Source organism: Chelon labrosus, assembly GCF_963514085.1.
Source record: "Chelon labrosus genome assembly, chromosome: 6".
In the NCBI taxonomy this organism is placed as follows: domain Eukaryota; kingdom Metazoa; phylum Chordata; class Actinopteri; order Mugiliformes; family Mugilidae; genus Chelon; species Chelon labrosus.
This window is the reverse complement of record NC_140342.1, coordinates 3,150,683-3,173,962: the sequence shown is the minus strand read 5'-3', so window position 1 is coordinate 3,173,962 and position 23,280 is coordinate 3,150,683. Positions and strand designations below refer to the sequence as shown.

The 23,280-nt window shown below is 40.6% G+C and overlaps 1 protein-coding gene across 2 annotated transcripts; it reads right to left on the bottom strand.

Moving 5' to 3' along the window:
- Positions 1–11,787: 11,787 nt before the first annotated feature.
- bpnt2 (3'(2'), 5'-bisphosphate nucleotidase 2) lies at positions 11,788–22,059 on the bottom strand. Of its 2 annotated transcripts, XM_084545975.1 has the most exons (8): positions 21,360–22,059; positions 19,591–19,663; positions 19,031–19,177; positions 18,543–18,702; positions 17,366–17,461; positions 16,983–17,144; positions 14,829–14,963; positions 11,788–14,460 (listed from the first exon to the last, which is right to left on the bottom strand). In XM_084545975.1, the coding sequence occupies exons 1-8, from the start codon at positions 21,476–21,478 to the stop codon at positions 14,318–14,320; spliced, it is 1,035 nt and encodes a 344-aa protein (XP_084402101.1). In that variant the 5' UTR covers positions 21,479–22,059; the 3' UTR covers positions 11,788–14,317. The 2 variants fall into 2 exon arrangements, with proteins under 2 accessions (XP_084402101.1, XP_084402102.1); XM_084545976.1 differs by lacking the exon at positions 17,366–17,461.
- Positions 22,060–23,280: the final 1,221 nt, after the last annotated feature.

Sequence of the window (23,280 nt, the reverse complement as noted above, 5' to 3'; positions counted from 1 at the left end):
AAATTGATCTAGATATTTAATATCCTATTTTCAACTTGATGTCCATCTGCCCATACTATTTATAATTTTCCAGTCAGGAAATTATGACAAATTTTCCCAAAACACATGATATACGTATTCGTATTCTATGACATAATTAATGTATAATAATTGTCAAACCTTTTTTGGATACACTCTTTTGCTGTCTTCATATTCCTTTCGAAGAGCTATGTTGGCTGTTTGGTACTGATCCACAGAGTCGTCCAGTCTTGTGAGTCTGCCTAACTGGAAATGTTTCAAATCCCACTGGCTCTTCTCCATGATCCCCTGTGTCCTGTTGTCCTCAGTAATGTTATGTCAAAGCAATCGCATATTAAGATTGGTGCGATTACTAAAATCAGTCAAGCACAAAAAGAATTGATTACAAAAAATCTTTTATGGTGAAGATATTTGAATTATTTGTCTTTCGGAGAGCATTATATTTTTTTGTGTAGTCTTCATATAGTTGGCTGGTACCATGGCGTCCAAGGTCACCTTTGTATAGAAATACAAGAGATTCTGTATTGGCAGATGACAAATACAATATGTAGGCATGTGTTTCAATTTAATATGACTAACCTAGCAAGATACTTGGTAAAGTGATCAACAAAGCCTTTGGTGTAGTACAGGTTGGGATCACCATGCTTTGGAAACAACTTCCCTGTAATGTTTACCAAAGAGGTTGCTTCCTTTGATGTCCTAGAGATAATACAGAGAGTCTTATCAGTGATTTGTCTTATTTGGCCAACTCAAAGAAGCCAAAGGTCACAGAAGTTTACCCATCACCCTTTAAAGACATACTAAGTACAACTTAACACATTACTTCTTTAAGCTTCTTCTCACTTATTGTCTTCCCTCCCAATCATTGTTTTTTTCCTGTCATCCCAAAAGCCTAAAGGTGATTGTTACGTGCGGCTGTTCGTCCCGTCTTCTCCTGGTCACTCCTCCCCTGGCCTACTAAGCACTTGAATCTCATTTGTGCTCAGGTAGGGGAGGAGACTATATAAGGAGGCGAGGGAGGCGGCTCTGGGTCTCTCGCTCTCTCTCTCACCATCGCTGGCGCACGTCACGACAACGCCGGCGTGCAGGTTTTGTCCATGTTTCTTTGTCCTTAAGCAGGTGGATTATTTCTTTAACCTACAAAGTATTTAAAACTTCGTAGGCTTTATTATTTTAGTTTGGATTGTAGGTGACCGGTAGTCCTGTTTTCGGTTTTTGTTCATGTTGTTTAGGTTTAGTTTAAGTACTTTAAATTATTCGGGATGAGGTCGGGGTCCTACGGCCCTATGTGGGCTGGCCCCGTGTCCGAGTTCCTCTTTTGTTCTTTTTGGCCGGCACCTACAGTCCTTTTTGGTTCTTTGAGTTTGTTTGTCCCCTGCTCTTGTTTTGAGTTTAAATAAAACACACCTTTTTGTAGACCCTCCAATTCTTGTCTGGCGTCCCTTTTATATGTTATGTGTCTATCGAGCCTTAGAGACTGTAACATATTTGGGGGCTCGTCCGGGATTTGGCAAAGTAAATGGTCAAATAAAACCACAATTAGCATTTACTTCCAAGTCTTCTGTACTCTCTTTGGACTTCAGCGTTATCCAGCTGAATTCTTCTTTTTTTTTTTCAAAGCCACAACTGCAGGTTGTTGAAATGTTTCTCCACATTTGCCCCACTGGATGGGCTTGAAAAGATAACTGCTGCACTTTGCACCATTTCATCTTGGTCTTCTAAACTTGTAGTGGTTGTGAAGAGGCCAATAATGTGCATCACCAGTTTGGAATCTACAATATATTGTGTATGATTTAAAAAAAATAAATAAATCATACTCACCCCAAATAATAGTAATAACTGATATATTTGCTATTTCCTGCAGATGTCCTTTGCATTTTTCATGATGTGGCCAAAATCTGCCTTCATAGCGTTCCTGGTGACAATGTTGAAGTAGTGTTAATGGTGTCATGGATGTTTGTCTTGGCAAAAGACAAACATATTGCCTGCATTAAAACCATTGACCCATCACACATGAGCATTATGGGGGACCACATTCCGTTACGTCCGTAGAACCTTGCTACATTTGTTTGGAATGCTTCTAGGAAATACGTGACTGAAGCTGTGGCGTGGTCACGGGTGAGATATGTGGAAACAGGGAGTGGAGAACTGTTTTTATGGGGTAAAAATAAAAAGGAGGAGAGCCCTTCTCCTTTTTTTTTTTTTTTTTTAATACTACCTGTTGCGTCAAGGTACACAATGTCTTTGCGGCATCTTACTTGATAGATCTGGATGCTTTTCATGGACCAGAGCAACACACCTTTTGGGTGTAAAAAATCTTTCTGCAGGACTTCATCAGGAGCATTTCTTCTCTTCTGCAGCATTATTTGAAGACGTCTCATTATCGTGGTCACGGGTTATCTGACGTAGTTCACTTGAAATTATTTTAAGAACCTCAGGAGTAGGAGCCTCATCTTGGCAGCCAGATTCCATGACATCCTCCTCATGTTGTTTAATTTTTCAAGATACATTGCTCGAGGTAACTGTGTTTGTAAAAGTTTTCCTAATTTAAGTCTAACATCTGCCCGGACAGGCCGTCTCTGTAATTCAGTTTGATTGTGAATTGTTGTTCAACTTTGAAATTCCACTTTTGCCTTTACAGGGTTTCTGCGGAGTCTTAAAAAGTCTTAAAGTCTAAAATTTGATAATCCCAATTTAAGGCATTAAAAAGTCTTAAATACAAGCATATTTTGCATTGTAGGTCTTAAATTACATTTAGTTTTCATTCGCTTTTTGTTCAATGCGTTGGTGGTATTCACAGTTCCGTGTGTTCCGGGTAGTTCTTTATAAGATATAACTATTACGAGTGTGCAGAAATAAAACTACAAATGAGACCTGGAAGTGGAATCCAGAGTTCAGCCTGGTTTGGAATATGTTGCTGCACCGGGCATGGCATCTGCGCAGGCCAAGCGGGGAGATTCTTTCATCACGTAACATAAGCCCTATTCGCACGGGGACCTGGGGATGTCATGTGATTCAGAAACGACCCCCCTACATCTGTGTTTCATGTGGTGCATTTGCACAGAAGTAAACTCTGTGTTTTACTCTAATTTACTATGCATATTTATGTCTCTGCTACTTTCCACTTCACTCCACTGCATGTCAGAGGACAATTTACACTTTTGAAAGCTTTAGTTACTTTGTGAATTCTAATTGATAATAAAAAATAAACTTTTAAAAAGAAAACGTTATGAGACTACCTGGGGAAGAAATTACGAACGACCTGGCAGTATTTAAATCGGCCCCGCCTTTGTTGATGAACACATTAATGCTTGATTTAATGATTTCATCCGTCTAAATGGGTGAATGGGTCAGCGACATCTAACATCTGTCCAAACTTTCATTTACAGCACATCCTTCATAATTCTTAAGTGACAAGAGGCAGAAAAAAGCTGTGAATCAAACAAAAGTATAGACAAAGTAAAAACGCACCCCCAAATCACCAAGATGCCGACTCGCACTGGATTAGTATTATCACAGGACCTCTGTGTTACGAGAAATAGGGTAGGTAATTTGTGGTGTTAGTTTTACTACAAATTACAGACATGGCCGATTCACATGGGATTAAGATCGCAGACAACCTCCACTATTATTACAAATTACCAGAGGTCCCCACGTAAAACTAGTCCCGCGCGAATAGGGCTTTAGTCTTATGGATTATGGCCACCTTTTTGGTTCGAGACTCATTTAGTCACGTGAACCTTGTTCTCAACTTGGGAAATGGGCAAATGTAAGTTAACTGATTGCTGGCTTGAACAAAATGATTTCGCTGATTGGCTCAAACGTGTGCCGAACAATATGTATGAGGCCTACTGTACATTGTGCAGTTGAGCGAGTTTCGCCTTTCATCTGTTCTGTGTAATTTACTTAATATGTTGTGTGATTGTTTTGCATTAGGTGACTCTTAGTTATGGAGGCTTTGAGAACAGAAGAAATGTAGTTAGCATTGCTGGAGGCATCTCACTGATGGAGGACCCCACAAGGTAAACGCAACTCCTTAAAGGAGTACCTTTGTTTATTTGAAGTGGGACTGTATGAGTTATTTATCTATAGTCGTATAGTGTGTTATCTACTGTAAATAGTGCTTAGTACACGTCTAGTTAAGAGAAAGTCTAGTATGGAAACCGAACAAAGTGCTTTCTCTACATCAACTGTTCAGAGGAGACTGCGCCAATCAAACTCTCCACCCTCCCTCAATGACCCATCCACCTAAACTCTCCACCCTCCCCTCCTCCATTCTTTACACCCTCGGCCCCTATTACCTCCAACCAAGTCCCCACCCTCCATGATTGATGAAATATTTTGGCTCCATAGGGAGTGGAATCTTGATAAAGTCGTCATCATCTGAAGATTATGCATTTAATCTTAGCATTTAATATTATCGGCCGTTAAACTGAAGAGATAAAAATACAAACACCTTTAACTTAATTGCTGTGGTGATTTGAACTCATGACTCTCAGAGTCATGGTCAGTGATGGTCATGGTCTAGTGACTTATGAACTTGCTGGGGTGTCAGGTTAAAACTGTTGTGCGTCTTTAGTGGAGACAGGGACGGTTGTGGCTGGTGCTTTAAAAGTAAGATACCCAACATTCAGCAGTTATGATACGGGCTGCAAAACGCAAGGGATGAGAATACTAACACTAATAACTTACTTGCTCTGGTGATTTGAGCTCATGAGACTTAGTGTCATGTTCACTGCCCCAGCTGTGTGCTGCTGATGGGGATGGTTGTGGCTGTTGCTTTGAAAGGATGATAAACAACAATTTAGTATATAAGTTAGGGACATCCCCACCTTTATCAAAATAGATGGACAGCTGCTAATTCTCAGATAAACATTGATAAGACAACACAAAGTCATTTTTCTGTGAGATATTTTTTGGTCCCTGACTTATTGACCTGTTATCTAGCAGTCACTTTGATCTACTCTTTTGACAAGTGTAGCTTATATATAAATGTCACCAACGCTGTGAAGCAGACAGAGGAGTGGCTGAAGAAGATTGACAAATCTCTACTTCCTGGCAAGTTTAAGACCTGGATGTATCAGCACGGCCCAGGCTCCTTTGGCTCTTCACAATCTGAGTGGGCCTGGACGAGCGGAGCAAAAAACAAGCTGCTCGCAGGATGGGGGAGGAGGCGGAGAGAGCCTCGTGTTGGATTTGGAGTAAGAGAGAAGAGGAAAGCTGGAGGCCAGGAGCAGGTGGGCGGTGAGTTGGCCACTACTGCCGGCCCACCAACTGAAGAGCGTTGTGGTTGAGGGCTGAAATGCTCTAAGAAGTTTATGTACCACCTGATGATGTCTGCTCTTGGCCAACAGCTACAGTTACCTATTAAGGTAACTGAGGATAGCACCCACAAGTGTATGTCATAAGTAACATACTGAGACTAGAAACGTTGATTAAACCAACCAGTAGTGGTGAATGTTTTCTTCAGCCTCAAGCTGGACAGATTCGGGAACTTTCTGAAACCAGCAAGGAACATAATTTTAATCAAAACTTCAGTCTATACTTCTGATGATTCCAGTTTTACATCAGAGACTAATATATAATATATATTTATACACACCTTGTGAAAAACATGGGCGGCTTTATGAAGTCTGTAATGATTGTTTTTATTATTTAGAATCCCAACTGCAGTACACACTTGACCCCAGAAGCCTTTTCCATGTGAGACATTATCTTCATATATGATCCCATTCTTGATCAGGTCATCAACTTTGCTCAGAATGTCTTCACTAAGAAGTGTTTTGGTTTTGTTCTGCGGGGAAAATAGCCTCAGTATTGACAAGGAACAAAGTTAGGCATTGCATCTTACCTGACACATCACATAGGTTATAAATGAATAACACCTGATGAAGTTACTCACCCCAAATAAGCAGAAAGTGTAGAATCTGTGTTAAATAAAATGGATGAAAATATAATTATCAAAGAAAGCATATTATGGTGATATTTACCATTCCAATAAACTGTTGGTGTTATATGTTATAACTACTATACTGTAATGTATTAACTACTTTGATAAGTAGAAAAAATGTATAATTTGACATACGACGAAAGTGCTACGAGCCACTCGCATTATATCTACAATTTATCAAAGTGAGCTTTTCGTCAGGAATCGCTGTCAAATATACTACATCACACAGAGAAATACAAAATAAGGTAACCAGGACAACATTTATTTAGTGCATTCCGAGATAATACGCATTTGTCATTTCTCATCTAGATGAAAACAAATCTGCCATAGGTCAATTTTTTTTTATCATTTTCCAAAACGGACGCTTACCCTTGTTTCTTCAACATCTTGAGGAGTCAGTCTTCTTTGACATCAACACAGTAGTGATGGGCACGGCAGTTCTTTTGACTGTACTGAATCACTAGAATCAGTTCATTAAAATGATTCGTTCAAAAGATTCGTTCACCGAATCGTTCCGTCCAGCAGGAGCCCTGATTGATGTCACACGCATCCACGTCCGGTGGTTGCCAAGGCAACCGCTCAGCGTATCTGTGGTCGGCAGCCCGGCGATCTGCGACATCAGTCCATATGGTTGACCAATAAAAGTTCAAATCACAAGCATTAGAGCACTAAATACTAAAATATATGAATGGAGATTCTGACACAAAGACGTAGTAACGTTGTACTAATTAGCAGACAACGGACTGAATCGGATATGTTCCACGGTGGCACGTAGGCCCCTACAGCCAACAGAAAACTTACTAAAATACAAATGACAACACCACTGCGGCTAAACACCAGTATGTTAAGGTACATGCTAACATACACACTGAAAGTGTCCGTCAAATAACAGCATGTTTAACATTAGCATGTTAGCTTCTAGCCTCGTTTTATTCTACACAGTTTATACTACACGGTGCTACACGGATGTCAACAAGCCAGCGCTAATTATAGCAGTAAAGTTACTAAACGTGAACCAAGTCCCCTGCCCTGAGTGGCAGTTCTCTCTGTGTGTTCAGCAGTACGCGAGTGAGTGACACAGGCCTCGTGATTCGCTGTAAGATTCTAGGATCACTAGAATCGCGAACATGCAGTACGTTCGCGAACGTACTGATTCGCTAATCTTGCAGTACGTTCGTACTGATTCGCAATCATGCAGTACGTTCGCGAACGTACTGATTGAAAAAATATATATATATATTTAAAAAAAAAAAAAACCAAAAAAAAAAAAAACACACATCACAGCTACAGCAGAAATTCTGTTACTTTTAAAAACTTCAGATATTTAAATCTGGCAGTCAGAGCTTATAGACGTGTATTAATGTAGTATTATATACACTGTTTTATATTATGCATTCCCCTGTAGGTCTAATGCAAATATGGTGCTCCGTCTGGTGCAATAATACATATCGAAGACCGAACATTATGTGCGTGCATTTTTCCAGCCTGTGTTTGTGACCAAATGTCTGATTGTTAGAGTGGAACAAACGAACGAATCATTCGCGACCGACGCAACACTACAACACAGGTGCAATTGCATGCCTTTGCTGTGAGATGAGTGTCACAAATGCAACACCAGAGCTTCAAAACGTTTAGGTAGTACAGGTATTTGTAAATTTGTATCTCCCTTTCAAATTTAACTAAACCTCGAGAAAGTTAGTTTGTGGAAACAGAGTTTTCTTTTAATTTCAATCTGAAATGGTATGGAAAATAGCCGAAACATAGGACAATTTAAAAAGGCAACTGGACACGTGCAAGTCCAGTTGCCTTTTTACACTCTTTTTGGATATACCATGACCTGGATGACTGAGACCCTTCACAGACATAGGACAATTTAGTTGTCAAGTTGTGTTTATTGTCACTCCACAATACGTTAATAAAAACACCCAGAAGTGTGAAATACTGTTTCTCCTAGTCCCACTATGCCACGTTGACAAGACACACTCAATATCTACTATTACTTCAACTACTGCTGTACTACTTCATTACTGTATGTACTACACCGAGAAAAAAAAAGAAAGAAAATCTAAACAGAAGATATACAAAATCTACAAGTGGGACCTTTATCTGTACAGTGAATGTACACTGCTTTTGATATATACAACTGTACATTGTATATGAAAACTGTATACTGTTATCGATATTTACAATCACACAGAATAACGGTAAGTTTAAGAGCTACCCACACAATGATTAAATAGATGAATGAATGAATAATGTTATTGGTAGATTCAAGTTTACAGGTTAATTGTATATAACTAGATTGAACATCATTATAGTCATATCTACAGAATGAGCAATATTTTTACTAGAATGAGTAATGATGACAGCAAATAGGTTCAGATCGCCACAGATGCGTGTCGTGCAAAATATCATAAATATGTTCATACAGACTGTACAAAAACAAATAGTTTTGCGATATTTGTCATACAAGTGTCCCTCTCGTTTGAAAGTGGCTTGTGCAATGCAGCAGGATCAGATTGTGGTCTGATTTCCCCAGTGGTGGTAAAGGTAGGTATCCTTCACATTTCCATACAGAAGATCAATAGTCCTATTTGCCCTGTTAGGACAATCCGCATACTGGACCAAAGCAGACAGTGTAGAGTCTAATGTCACGTGGTTGAAGTCTCCAGAGATCAGCATGAAGGCATCGGGTGCTGCGTCTGAAGTCTGGCAGTAGTTGTGTGGATGACGTCACAGGCAACATTGGCATCCGCTCGTGGGGCGATGTCAACACACACAACTCCCTGGGCATGTAGTATGGCCGGAGACTCACGGCTAAAAGTTTGATATCATGAGAGCAGATGGTCGTCTTGACCGTTACATGCCCAGAGTCACACCACCGCCCCAGGCATAATGCAAGGTCCCACCGAGATTTGAACTCGGATCGCTGGATTCAGAGTCCAGAGTGCTAACCATTACACCATGGAACCCTTGCAGTATGATGTCGTCAGTTGCGTTCACGAGCAACTGCTCTGGTTAGGAAATCTCACAATGAGTTGTCATTTAAAGCGATTTCAACTGTTTATTGAAGAGTACCTACTGTAAAGCAAGAAGTGTGTCCTATTTGTCCAGTGTACTAATACCATTCAGCATAGTCAGTGGGACGACATGTAAGCTAGTTTTCCATTAATGATAATTATGATTTCTTTCCCTAAAAGTATTAATGTTAAATAGTAGACAATTGTCCAATGATTTCACTCCCTATAAAGCATCACAATCATCACATCTCAACTGGATTACTGTAACGCAATTTATTTTGGGGTCAGCCAGTCCTCCCTTGCTCATCTCCAGTTAGTCCAGAATGCGGCTGCTCATCTCTTAACTGGAGCACGTAAGAGGGAACACATAACTCCCATTCTGGCCTCCCTCCACTGGCTGCATTTTAGAGTTCTTTTTAAGATTCTTTCATTTGCCTTTAAATCTTTAAATGGTCTCGCCCTGCCTTACCTCTCTGAGCTTCTCCATCCTTACACTTCTGTTCTGTGTCTCAGGTCAGCTGATCAGCTGCTCCTAGACAGAGGGACAGAGGGACAGAGCTTTTTCTGTTGCTGCACCTAAATTGTGGAACGATCTACCACTGCACATCAGACAAGTCCCCTCACTGTCCATTTTTAAAACTTGTCTTAAAATCCACTTTTATTTTTATTGTTTTTATTGTTTTACTGCTTTAATAGCTTGTCTTACCTATGTACAACACTTGGTTTCAGCTGTTATTTTTTATAAATAAAGTTGAGTTGCGTTATTCAGTGTTTTGTCACCATCTAGTGACAATCACCTGCAATTTAAGTTCTAGGCTACAACGAAATTTGAACTGATAACATGGCTCGACTAGCTTAACATTAATTTAATGCCACCAAGACATGACAGTCATGTTAAGTTCACAAACCACCGCTCTGAGTGGGAAGATAGATAGATAGATAACTTTATTGATCACTTTGGGAGGTTCCTGCAGGGAAATTGACATCTCCATCGCATACAGCACTGTCAAACATACATGTACACGAACTATATAGGAAAAAAGTAAATAAACCCAAATATCAAACACCCAGAAAAGAATAATAATAATAATAAATATTTTGACTGTACATACATGGTTGTTGCATAAATAGAAAAATACCAGCTGCTTATTGTTATTGCACTTTACTATTGCACTCATGTTGTTGCAGGTTAGTTAAAAAAGTCATTCAGTCCCTTTCTTTTTTGTCCTCCTCCCCCCAAGTGAGTGGTGGTTAAACAGTTTGATAGCACGGGGGACAAAAGAGTTCCTCAGTCTATTTGTCCTGCACCTTGGGAGGAGCAGCCTCTCGCTGAAGGTGCTTCTCTGGCTACTGATGGTCGTGTGCAGAGGGTGGCTGGCATTGTCCAGGATACCCGTTAGTTTTTTAAGCGTCCTTCTCTCTGCTACAGTAGCCAGAGGGTCCAGCCTCGTGCCAACCACCGAGCCAGTCCGCCTGATCAGCTTCTCCAACCTGGAGAGGTCTGCCTTTGAGGTGCTCCCACCCCAGCACACCACAGCGTAGGTCAGGACGCTGGTGACCATAGACTGATAGAAGATCATCAGGAGCTTCTTACAGATGTTGAAGGATCTTAACCTCCTCAGGAAGTACATCCTGCTCTGGGCCTTCTTGTACAGCTGCCCCGTGTTGCTCGTCCAGTCCAGTTTGTTGTCCAGCCACAGCCCAAGATATTTATAGGTCTGCACGACCTCCACCTCCTCCGCTCCTACCAGAACTGGTCTGGGTTGGGTCTGTCCCGCCCAAAGTCAATGACCAGTTCCTTAGTCTTTGAGGTGTTGAGGTGCAGGTTGTTCATGTGGCTCCAGACAACAAAATCCCTCACCAGGCTCCTGTACTCCTCCTCTTCGTCGTCTCTGATACACCCCATGATGGCCGTGTCGTCTCCGAACTTCTGAATGTGACGTGTCCGAGTTGTAGCAGAAGTCCGCGGTGTACAGAGTGAAGAGAATAGGGGAAAGTACAGTCCCCATGTGGAGCTCCAGTACTGCTGACCACAGTGTCAGACGTGATGTCCTTCAGCCTGACGTACTGTGGTCTATCAGTGAGGTAGCTGGAAATCCAAGTAACCAGGCAGGGGTCCACTCGCATTCTGAAGAGTTTTTCCTGGAGTAAAAGGGGCTGGATTGTGTTGAAGGCACTCGAAAAGTCCAGGAAGGTAATCCTGACAGTGCCTTTTCCCTTGTCCAGATGCGAGTGGGCTCTGTGTAAAAGGTAGAGGATGGCATCCTCTACACCAACCTCTGCCCGGTAGGCAAACTGTAGAGGGTCCTCAGCGTGCTGCACCTGAGGTCTGAGGAGCTTGAGGAAGAGCCGCTCCAGCATCTTCATCAGATGTGATGTGAGTGCCACCGGTCGGAAGTCATTCAGCTCGCTGGGCCGGTTCTTCTTTGGGACAGGAACGATGCATGAAGTCTTCCAGAGGGTGGGCACTCTCCCGAGTTGCAGGCTCAGGTTGAAGACACGTTGTAGCGGCTCCCCGAGTTCAGCAGCGCAGGTCTTCAGGAGCCGTGGACACACCATGTCGGGTCCTGCTGCCTTCCGGGGGCTTCCTCAGTTCACCCCTTCAAGCGATTTCAGCTGCATACTGAAGGATGCCTTACTGTATATATATGAATGTATGAATTTGCATTGATCAAATTGCACTGGTTAAGATTACAAATGAAGTAAATTAATGCATATACTCATGTGTGGAATAAAGGGATTCCTTTTATGGCAAATAAATAAATAAAAATAAAAATCAACATTTTATAAAGTGTTTTGTTATATCTTGTTATTTTCCTTGCCACTTTGTTTGCATGTTATTACATGTTTTTAACCAGTGCCAGTTTCGTGACTTCATATTTACACATTGGTGTCTTGCAAAGTCACCTCCCATGCCGTCTGCAAAAAGACCAAAACAAACACAGCCCATACAATCATGCACAGGATGTTTTATTGGAGAATTCACAGAAGCAGGATGAATGATTCACACAGTGGCTGAACAAGAACCTGACTATCCAACTGACCAACCCTCAGCCCACACCATTTTAACAACATGGCACATCACACCTTAAATTTCACCACTTGCTTCCCACTTCCTTCTCTACCACCTTTTAGTTACCCATCCTGGCACACGGGTAATTACATTTGTGAAGATGAAACACTCAAGTCATAAAACAGAACTTGGCACACAAAGGCCCAAACTTACTGATGTAACAGCTCAGACTATGAGACATAATGTCATTTTCCATTTTAACGTTCACACCCCTCTGTCCAGACCTCCTAACAGCTTCCCTTCGTCATTATATAGCTTGTATCCTCAGCCTGTGGGAGATCGCGGAGTTTTTATGGTAATTTTATGTTTACAGCACTCTGAACTCTGACATACTTGTTATACAATCTTCGCTCCAGTTCATTTTGTGCCAACAGCCAGTCCCAGGATCCGATGATTTCTTAATATCCACCCATTTTCTGTGTGCACTCAGCGACCTTGTATAACTGATATGTTACTTTAAAGCGGTCTTCTGCTCTGTGCTCAGCGGAGAACCTCTACAGACTGTACTCTGTTACACACCTTACCACCAGCGTCTGGTGTATACTCAATCCTTATTAAATGACAATTTCCATAACAGTAGTTTTTAATCTTAATAAAGTAACAAAGGTCACACAAAGAGTGTGGAGGCAAACTGAGCATGAAACAGGTCACTTGCAAGTGTATCTTCTCAAAGACACTGACATGAGTTTGTATTTTCCCACAATCAAACATTGTTTCACAGCAACGGTAAAATCCAACTTCATTGGCTGTAGAGGTGTCAGCACAGACTGGCCCAGTTATGGTGCAGTACAGAAAGACATACAGTAAAAACCGACAGAAATAAAGGTTCGTCGAGACATTTTCAGTGTTAGAGGATCAAATGTTAATCAAAGTTGAAAACCATGCAAGTTCAGAAAATATAACTGGTATCAGGGCTGCATCACTCAACTTTCCAGGTATGGCCAGTGCACTGTAGTTTATTCAGGAGCAGAACTGGTTTGGGAATGGGGAGAAGGTTTTTTTTAATTCCAGATTTGTCAAGTACAAATCCTCTGGAATATATAATCTTCATTTAATGCAGATGACATGACTCAAGTGAAACACAAATGTTTGTTTTCTTCTCTAATAGTTTTAAAATCATGATTGAGACTGTACATATAGCATGGGTATTCATTCGTTGATCTGAGCTGTCCAGTCTGTAGTCTGGTACCACAATAACCTAAAAATGATCCCCTGCTTAATTCACTAAGGAATGCAAAAATCTGACCCAACACATTTACACTGGAAAGGAGGTGATGCTGTAGTGGCCAGGATGGAAACCTGCTTATGACTTCAATCACCTTGACATTCATTGTAATGTAAGGAGTTTTTTGTTCAGTACACAGTCACAGGACTGCTTTGAAAAATGGGGGAAAATATTTTAGTGTTTGATGAAAAGGTTTCCTTAATTTTGAAGTTGCAACCCAAAGTTTGACACGTCCACATCTCAGGTGTCAGCAAGGTCAACAGAGTATGCCAAGACTAGAAGTTTACACTACTTAGTGCCAGTAGTCATCATCAGTCCAAAGTTGAAATGCACTAAATGAGTTGGTGTGTTGGTGAAGAGTTGGTTTGATGATAAAATGCAATCAGGTGGCTATTAACGCCATATTGCAGTGGTTATTTAGGCCCCAGAGATTTCCCGTGAAGCCAAGTTTCTACACAGTCTCAAATAATGATGGCTGGTTGATTCACTAACTGAGATAAAGACATGTTGATGTTTCTGCTACCATGCCTCTCTGCAATAATTTGTGTCACTTATTGTGTTTCATATCATGTAAGAAATGGGAGACTAAGGATGGTTCACTATAATATTCAGCATTGTGCTTCTTAGTTTAATATTTCACATTAGAGCCTTGACGCTGTCCTCAGTGACAGTGAAGGCCATTGTTGTCCAGAGTTTGCTGCATCCATTAGTCTGAACGCCGGAGAAGAGGAAGATGTACTGTTTCTCCAAGCTGCAAAATGTGTATGCGTGCATGGGAGTGTGTATTCAGAGCCATTGTGCCAGCCATTGCAGTTTCTGGTGGCAGCTGTGTTGGTTCCACAGTCCTGCTCAGAGGCCCATGCAGGTGATAATGACTCCTATCGATCAGAATGATAGATGTTTGGTGTCCCACGATGATGAACTCGTGCAGGTCTGATTATTTACAGCCCACTCAGTTACAGAAAAGAGCTGGCACACGCCGCCCTTGCCACAACCACACCAAACTACCAATGGCTCTGCGTTTGTGTCTTTCATTGCTTGGTGAGGTCCTTGGTTGGCAGTCTCTCCAGTAAGGCCTTATGATCCAAACCCACAGTGGCCACCAGTCCTCCTTGGTTGATTGGAGTACCACTGTAGTCAATGTCTTCTCCCTTCAGAGTCGTCATGTGGCCTCCTACAGGCATATAATAAATAAAGACAAGTTCATTAAAAATAGAATAATACAATTGGGTGTAATATTTAATACATTTTGAAGCACTGGGTTTTGTTTGATGATGTGTGGAGAATTCTGTGTTTGTCTTTATCCTTCTCACTAGCCTGAAATGAAGGCACAGCTCAGATGAGTGTTTAACGCTAAATTAATTACTCAGCTTTTCAATTTTAAATGTGACTGATGCAGAAATGTAATTAGGTCAAACGCACCGAAATGTATTCCAGCAAATAAAGCGCAGCTTTCCAAAAGGGGTTTAATCAAGAGGAAAATCAGAATTTAAAACTAAGAGAAGGAAACTAAAAAATGAAAAACAACAGTTGCTACATTACCCATTGCATTCAGTACTGCTGCACCAGCGCAGATGTCCCATTTCTTAATAATGGTGGTGTGGACGTAAACATCTGCCTGCTCCACTGAGCCTGCTTCAGTTGAAGGCATCTCCAAAAGTGACAGTACCTTATATCCTAAGAGAGAAACACACAAAATTAGACCACTGCTGATATGACTGATATGGTTGCCTCTCGCACATCCTCCAAAAAACTGCATAGACTTCTTTGATGCTTTACAAAGAGGTTATGTCATATTAAAATTGTTGGCACAGCACTGCCTTATTATTTGTTGAAATAATCCTTTGTTGAAGTCCCTCTTCTGTTCTTTATAAAGGCATAACCCTCATTCAGTGTGTCTCAGTACCATTTTAGACCTTTGGAAAAGGGCTCCTTTCATCCTTTTAGAAGGTTTTACTTCTGTAAAGCCCCGGATTGATGCCCCATTGTCAAACAGTGGTTCTACAGTAAGTTACAATATTTAACAAGCTAACAAAAACTGGAATTACTGCCTCATGGTTGTTTGCCCACACCAACCAGCCTAGTTGCACTTAACAAAAATGTTTGTCCAGACTCACATAATGAAGAAGGTAAATGTTCAGATAAAAGGCCAGGAGGTGCCTAGGCACCTCTTCTAAATATAATCTAAATTTTCTTTTAGCATGTTTTCTAATTATCTTCAGTTCAACAAATTTTCATAAAACCACAGAACAAAGCCACAGATTCTGTGCAACTGAGTTTCTCTCTGTGTGGAAAATGCTGACTTCATTTTCTCAAAACTCATGCAAATGTAGTCATGAAGTTACAAACATATGACTGTAAAATGTAAGAATGGAAATACATTATCAGTTCGTGAATTAAAAGTAGATCACTGAATATATTTATAACACTCTCATTAAACATCATCAACAGTGACAATGGTTCCACTTAAAACACCCCTCTACTCAACATTTTTGGGTTTTACAATTATAATCTAACTTTAAGAGACTCTTAAAAGTTTTCCCAGATCAATATATACACTGATCAGCCACAACATTAAAACCACTGACGAGAAGTAAATAACATTGACCATCTTGTGACAATCCAGTGTTCTGCTGGAAAGCTTTTGGACCTGGCATTCATGTGGATGTTACTTAGACATGTAGCACCCACCTAGACCAGACCAGGCACCCCCACCCCATAGCAATGACACTCCTTGATGGCAGCAGCCATCCCCAGCAGGATGCAGCCTGACACAGACACACACACAAAAATGCTTTATGAACAACTAAAAAAACATGAAGAACAGCACAAGGTGTTGACCTGGCCTCCAAATTCACTAGATCCCAAACTGATCAAGTATCTGTGGGATGATCCACAGAGGCCCCTCCCCTCAACCCATAGGACCCAAAGGCCCCCACTAACAACATTCTGTTGCCAGACACCACAGGACGCCCTCAGAAGGCCCATGTCCATTCTCTGATGAGTCACAACTGTTTTGGAGGCACAAGGGGGGGAAGTGGTCATAATGTTATGCCTGATTGGTGTATGTAGACTTTTAAGCGAGGTATTAAAAGTAATTTTACAGAACATTCTGATATCCCAGTGAACCTGAACTTTGACTTTTTGGATGTAAAATCCAATCCCCTTTATCCTATTAGATATCTGAGTTAAATTTTGAAATTTGAAATTTAAAATGAATCAGTCTAATAAAGTTGTTCCATACACTACAAGTGTTGTTGGAGTCTTGACCTTTCTATAATTACCATTTCAACTTATAAATTAATGCTCAAAATGTTGTGAGGCCACAGTGACCTTCAACCACTAAATTCTAATCAGTTTATCCTTGAGCCCAATTGAACATTTGTGCCAGATTTGAAGAAATCCCCTCAGGGGTGCTCCTTAGAATATCATCATGATGTATGTATGCATGGACTGATGAATACCACCTACAACAGAATGCCCCCACCCACGGCTGCAGCCAGTGCAGAAGCATAAAAATAACTCATTATAGATAAGATATACACAAAAAGGTAAAAACAAAATCAAAACGCCAAAGAAAGAAAAAGAGCAGGAAACAAAAACATGTAGAAAATATAAACATGAAAAGTTATTTTTAGCCTCTGAGCTTCATTTGCAAGATCACTATATTAACACAAAGGTAAAAAGAATACTCACCTGCTCCACCTGCTGCTATGATTTTTGTGTTGTTTCCAAGAGCATCCCGAATATAATTTTTAACTTTTCCAGCATGGGTACGTGATACAATCACTGTTGCAGGGTTGACGCTGTAGGATGACCGGGATCGCATATTTGATGCCTGACCTACAAACGCCCAGGCTGAAGGACGGGGGGACAGAGGCAAAGGGAAGAAAGAAAGACATTTAATGTGTTTTACTTTGACAACCAACACCTTAACCACCTTGAAGAAAGGACAAAAAATATATCTGACGAAAACATGAGCTCACTGTTCAGCATGTGCTGAAAGCAAAAGACAGACTGTATGTAAATAAAATGCAAAAAAAGTAAAATGATTAAATTGTGGAAGCACATAAACCTACCAGTGAACCCAGTGAATGGCTGGTGTATGACCCCAATCAGTGGTTTACCACCTACAGCCACACACACCATAGTGGTCACATACTGCACCAGGTTCTCTGTGGAGACGGAGATGCGCAAATAGGCAAGTGTCAGTGTGGAAATATTCATCTGTGCATATTGTGACTCTGTGTGGTTAATCCTAATAAGTAATACTTTACATACTTTACATGATGATTTGTTTGTGAATCACTAAGGTAAACTACAGGGAAGTAGAGACTTAAGAAGTGTTTGCAAGGACACATTGGAATCCTGGTCCTGGCAAGTCCATTAAACAGGTACACGTCAGCAAGGAAAGTCTCAGTCAGTGAGCACCTGTGGCCCAAGCTGGACTGCTTTCAGCAGCTTCTCAGCCAATTCAGCGCGTTGATTTGGCAGCAGAAAGCTTTCTATGATTGGTTGGTCAGCTTAGAGAACCAACGCCCGAAGTGACAAAAGTAAATAACAAAGTTTAAAGTTTAAAGAGCACATAAAAGTTGTACGTCTTCATCTTATCTGAACAATAACTTACTACTTGTAGCTGTTCCTAGCTACAAGCCTCCAAACGAATAGTAGCTCTTCTGGTTTCCATTTTGAATGACAGACTACAGGTACCTGCTGCTCTGAAGAGTTATTTACTGACACGCAAGAGCAGAAAGAGCATAGTCTTTGCGTGTTACGTATGAAATAATGTCAGGCAACATCACAATCAGCCTTTCATTGCATTTCATGTCTCACCACTACCTGTAGCAACACCACATCCTCGTGTTGTTATCACAGATGGTTGAATTCTGTGTATGTTAGTATACCCAAACATTTGTCTTATTTTGCTTTAGCCAAAAGAAACAGTGGTGCATGTCTAATGAAATGGCACAAGGGCCAGCAGAGTAAACTGTAGCTTTACCTGGCTGCTTCCAGTTGTATATTAGATTAACTGGACAGAACAAACAGACGCACAACTCTAAAACTTCCTTAATCCAATTATGCTTTCTTAATTTTGAAAAGAATCCTACACTTGGTATACAGTGTGCTTCTATCTCTGAAGAAAACCAAGCTTTTTTTCCTCTAAGAGGAGCGCCACTGTCTCACTGACAGCTGCACATAATGTTCTCCAATATGTCATGAACACATAAGATGGCTAAATTTCAGCAATATGCACACCTGTATATTCTTGTGTTGCATCGAGAGGATCAATCCACACGGTGACGCTCTCAGGAGAAATGTCCTTCCCCCCCTCAATCTTGTCCAGTATGTCAGCTGGAATGTCGTGGCTCCAGGTTACTTCTTTATCCACCGTGTTGTCATGCTCCTCACTGAACACCTGAAACCAAACATGTGAAGAAAGAATTACATGTGCTGTGTATCAGGCACATTTTAAACTATGAGAACTCTGACTCAAATCTAAATGGAACAACATCAGTGAAGTCTTTGATTTTGTCTTTTTTTGACTAGTTTTTTAGGTCAAGATACTTTATAGTTTGCGTCTGAACTCTCTCAGATCAGTGAAACTGGTTATGGTTGGGATCTTTCAGCTATCAAACTCATAACATTACTGGAGATTCCATAAGAGATGTGAACTGACTGCAAGAGTGTATGAAAACAGCAGCTAAAGTAAAAGAAACCTATAGAGCTGCCGTGGTTGTGCTCACCGTGACGTCAGGGAACGTGTTTCTTAGTAGGTTAAACATCTTTCTATGAGACTGCAGGTCGCCCATAGTCAGAAGCTCATTGGCTCCCTCTTTTGTTTTTCCCTTTGACTTCTCCTTCAGTCCATTTTCATCACGCACCTTTTTCACCTAAGGAGGAAAAATAAAATACTTCAACCAGCTGAAACAATGTAATGTGGCAAATGTCTTTTCTGACTGTTTTCTTGACTTGACTGTGGTCAAAATAATATTGCATTTTAATTAAACTGAAAGTGATTTTCACAACTAAAGTAAGGTTTTGACAAAAGGGATGGTAAATAAGGGCCAGAGAGAAAATTAGTTTTTTGCGGTTTGGGTGAAATGACCCTTCATTTTGAAAATCAGCATTAAAGTTTGTCAATCAAGAAATAATCAACAGACAATCATGCCCTTTAGCTCTAGTATATCAAACATTTAGTGTGTAGTAACAAAAGGTATTGTAGTGAATCACTTGATAATTGTTCTCACTTAACGAAAGACTTTACATTTGTTTGATAACTTGTGTAACACAGGCTATGTCATACCTCTTTGCCTCCTAGTACTGCAGCTTCCACAGACACAGCCAGCAGGTCCCTCAGATCCACCTTTCTCTTCGGTCTGCGCAACATCACAGAATAATGATTTATTAGCCTCTGGTCAAAAGAGCTTTAACCAGTTTTCACTGCAAACCTGGCGAAACTATTTTAGCCTCATTAGCTTTTGGGCTGGAACGAGAAGATTTTCATTTTCCCTGATATCTGTGCTCACAGTCAGTATCTTCATTAAATGTGATATGTCAGACAATTACAAGGATTCTGTATTTTCTCACAGGTGACACTCAAGCAATGGTGATTCTTTCAGATTAGCAGAGGACCTTATATAGCTTCTATTGTATTATTTTTTAAACCTCCCCATTTTTATTTAATACAAATAATATTTCACCTGCATCGATACAAGCACTCTTTCAAAAGTGAGAGTTTAATAATCAATTGTAGTCAGCAGCAGTGTGAACAAATACAAATATTCAACACTATGACTCAGTTTAGACTTTGCATTCAAATTCGCGATCAGGTCACAAGTTGCCAGCTTAAAGTACAGGTGTGAACACACCCAGGACGCACTGAGGATACATTTAAGTGATCCGATCTTAGAGCACATCAGGAGGGGGTCTGGGACACATTTGACTGCATTCCTTTAGTAGAGCTCACAATGCGCCCTGGGTCACATTACCAATAGATAGAAAAGCACTGTATAAATACAAGCCATTTATCATTAAAAACCACCTACTCAGTAAGGGTGCTTTTACATAAGCAGAGTTTGAAAAGGAACGTGAGAACACTATTCTGTCATCAACAAACACAACGAGATGAAATGGAGTTAAGTTACATATTTGCTGATCAATCGTCGATGTCTTTGTTTACCCTTATTAAGATTTTTCTGTCGCTGCTTAAAACACCATGGCGTGAAATTACAATGCAAATGGTTTAATATGTCATTTGTGCCGGTCTCTAAAATAACTGACGCCAAAGCATAGAGCAATACCATAACTTCTCTCATGTGATTTCAGTGAGAGAGACTTCGCAGTTTGGTCCAAAATATGTATCATATCCCCAAGTCACGATGCACACACAACAAACACCTTTTTGCGGTTCTGACGTAGCTGTAGGGATTACTTACAAAAAGCTGCCGTTACAATATTCTAATGAGCACCACTGCGCACTGTCTGACTGTTTGCATACAGAGTGCAAAACTTAGATAAGATCTCAACTGTTGGTTCAGGACGCAAGTGGAGACGCATTGTAATGCAAGGTGTGTACACGGGTAATTAAAGTTGGCCGCTTGCGATGGGACTGTCTTGACTTAAGAGATAACAATAGGAATAACATCAAATATTTAACATGCTTGCAGGATTGTTCAAGCTGCAGCGAGGCTAGCTCCAGCGGGTTGTATGACATTTTTTTCTTAACTTGTGTCCCAGGGTGTCACCATTTACTGTGCAAATGTTTTAGGTACTTAGACTGTTACCATGATGCAACACCATCACAGAGGATTGTGATAAGACGTGGAACAACAAATCGAAATACATTAGAACCAAGAACTATCTTCAGAAACTAAAGGAAGAAGTATGACCTGGGAAGGGTGGTCAACACGGCTACCTTACGATTTGGGGTTCTCTCTTCTAAATGAATTGTTTAAAACACATTTGAGGAATTGTCTTGAAGTTTTAGCTTCACTGTCACCATCTGGCAGACACAATTACTGTGAGAGGTCATGCCAAGAGATACCATTAACAGTACTGACATGAGAGTCTTACCTGAAAGAAGCAATGCGGTTGGAGATGACCCCGGCATACAGGTGGTAGATGACACCGAGACCAAGGAGGCAGAACACCGCCACACCGAGCGGCGACAGTCGAATACCCATTGGGGCCATAGAGACAAGGAGACTCTCTAGTTTGTTTGTATTTTTGGTCAGAAAATAAAAACTAAATGGAAGACCACAAGAGTACTGGCCGTGTGCCCTGACAGGCAGATGTAAGAAAGATGACGTGGCTATCTCCGCCGCCGAGAGGTCCCAAAAAACGTTACCGTGCTGCTTTACACCTGGAGTGCAAGCCAAGACGCAGCTAAACTGAAGCTGTCAAATAACACACCCACAGACACTGGCCAGTTTCGATCAGTTGGTCGGCCGTTTAGCGTCGTCCGACGCCTGCCGGACAAAACTCACTGAATGACCCACTGTCTTTTCTGTGTGCAACGACATTCCGTTACTGGAACGCCTCCACTGATATTTACTCTCGCTGTTAACTGGTCGAAACGAGCCAAGTGTTCAGTGGTGTCGACGGCACAGCAGAACAATCGCATCTCTGTTCATTCTTCCTCTCTACGTAGTACGTACACAACGCAGAGGTCAAAGCTGCTCCCTTCTCTTCCGGGTTATCGCTGTAGTCGTCAGAATAGCTCATTTCCGGTAAGACTGAAGAGTAGGTAAATACTCCACAAGATGAGGTTCTCTAAATCCCTCCCTAACTTTAATGTCTTTATAAAAGAATTTAACGTTTATATAGACACCTTAAAATTAATGACAAACAAGAAAAGTGATTTGACATTGATTTGCTTAGAAAATTCATTTTCACTTACCCCAAGATAAGTGCCTGATTTAGTTTTTTAGTTATTTTAGTTATATGTTTGATTACATGTATTATTTATTTTATTTTAATATAGTATATTTTTATTATTTTTATATCATCCCACTTGTCTGCTTCTGATTGTCTGTACTTTTTCAAATTCTTAATAAAGGTTTGCATTTAAAAAAAATACTTGCGTTAAAAAAAACTGAAGAGTAAATACCATTGACTGTATAAAGAAAATAATAAATTAAATTTATATACAGTCAATGGTAAATACCAGTATAAATGTTTTCTTTGTGGAAAATGTGGATTTCTTAAAAATATCAATTGATGTCAATAAACATTAAATAACAAGTGCAGTGTTTATGGTAAACTTTTGGGTTCAGTGTGGGGGATGGGGGGGGGGGGGGTGTTGAACTGGTTTTCTCTCATAACATATCCGACTGTGCTACCACCATTGACTGTATATATTAGGCTACTACACTCTTTGAAGCTTGCTCCACCTTCTTCCTGCACAACGCTTTTGACTTGTTAAACACCCTCTTGTTGAGCAGGTCCTTCACATCACCAGCAGTAATGTTTATAGAATATATTCCTTTTACTTCGAAGGCCCAAACCTTCTCACTTTAGCTTTCCTTATTGTTAATTGTTGTACTTTGGGGACTTTTGCCCTTTTACTATATGAGTTAGACATGTGATGCTATGCTGTCTTATTGCCTTACTGTAAAAACTGCACCCTTGTTTTCATCTTGGAGACTATGCAAACTTGGGGAAAATAAATAACAACCCAGTTTTACCAGTCTGTGTGGCTTTATCATATCATACATATGTTGGCATTAGTGTATACTGGATATCAAATATATCTTCATAAAACCGGTTCAGCAGACCACACTCTGACTCCTTTGTCTGCATTACTCTCAGCACTGTGTGCAGAACACGCCACAGCTGAACAGTCAGTGGTGTCTTCATGGTAAGTTGATTGCAAATAGTTTGTGAATATTTTCCATAATTTTCCCTTTTCATTAATATAACTCTAAAACCTTGTCCCCGACAACCATCATGTCAGTCTTGCATATTACATTTCTTTACTAACTTTTGCAAATTC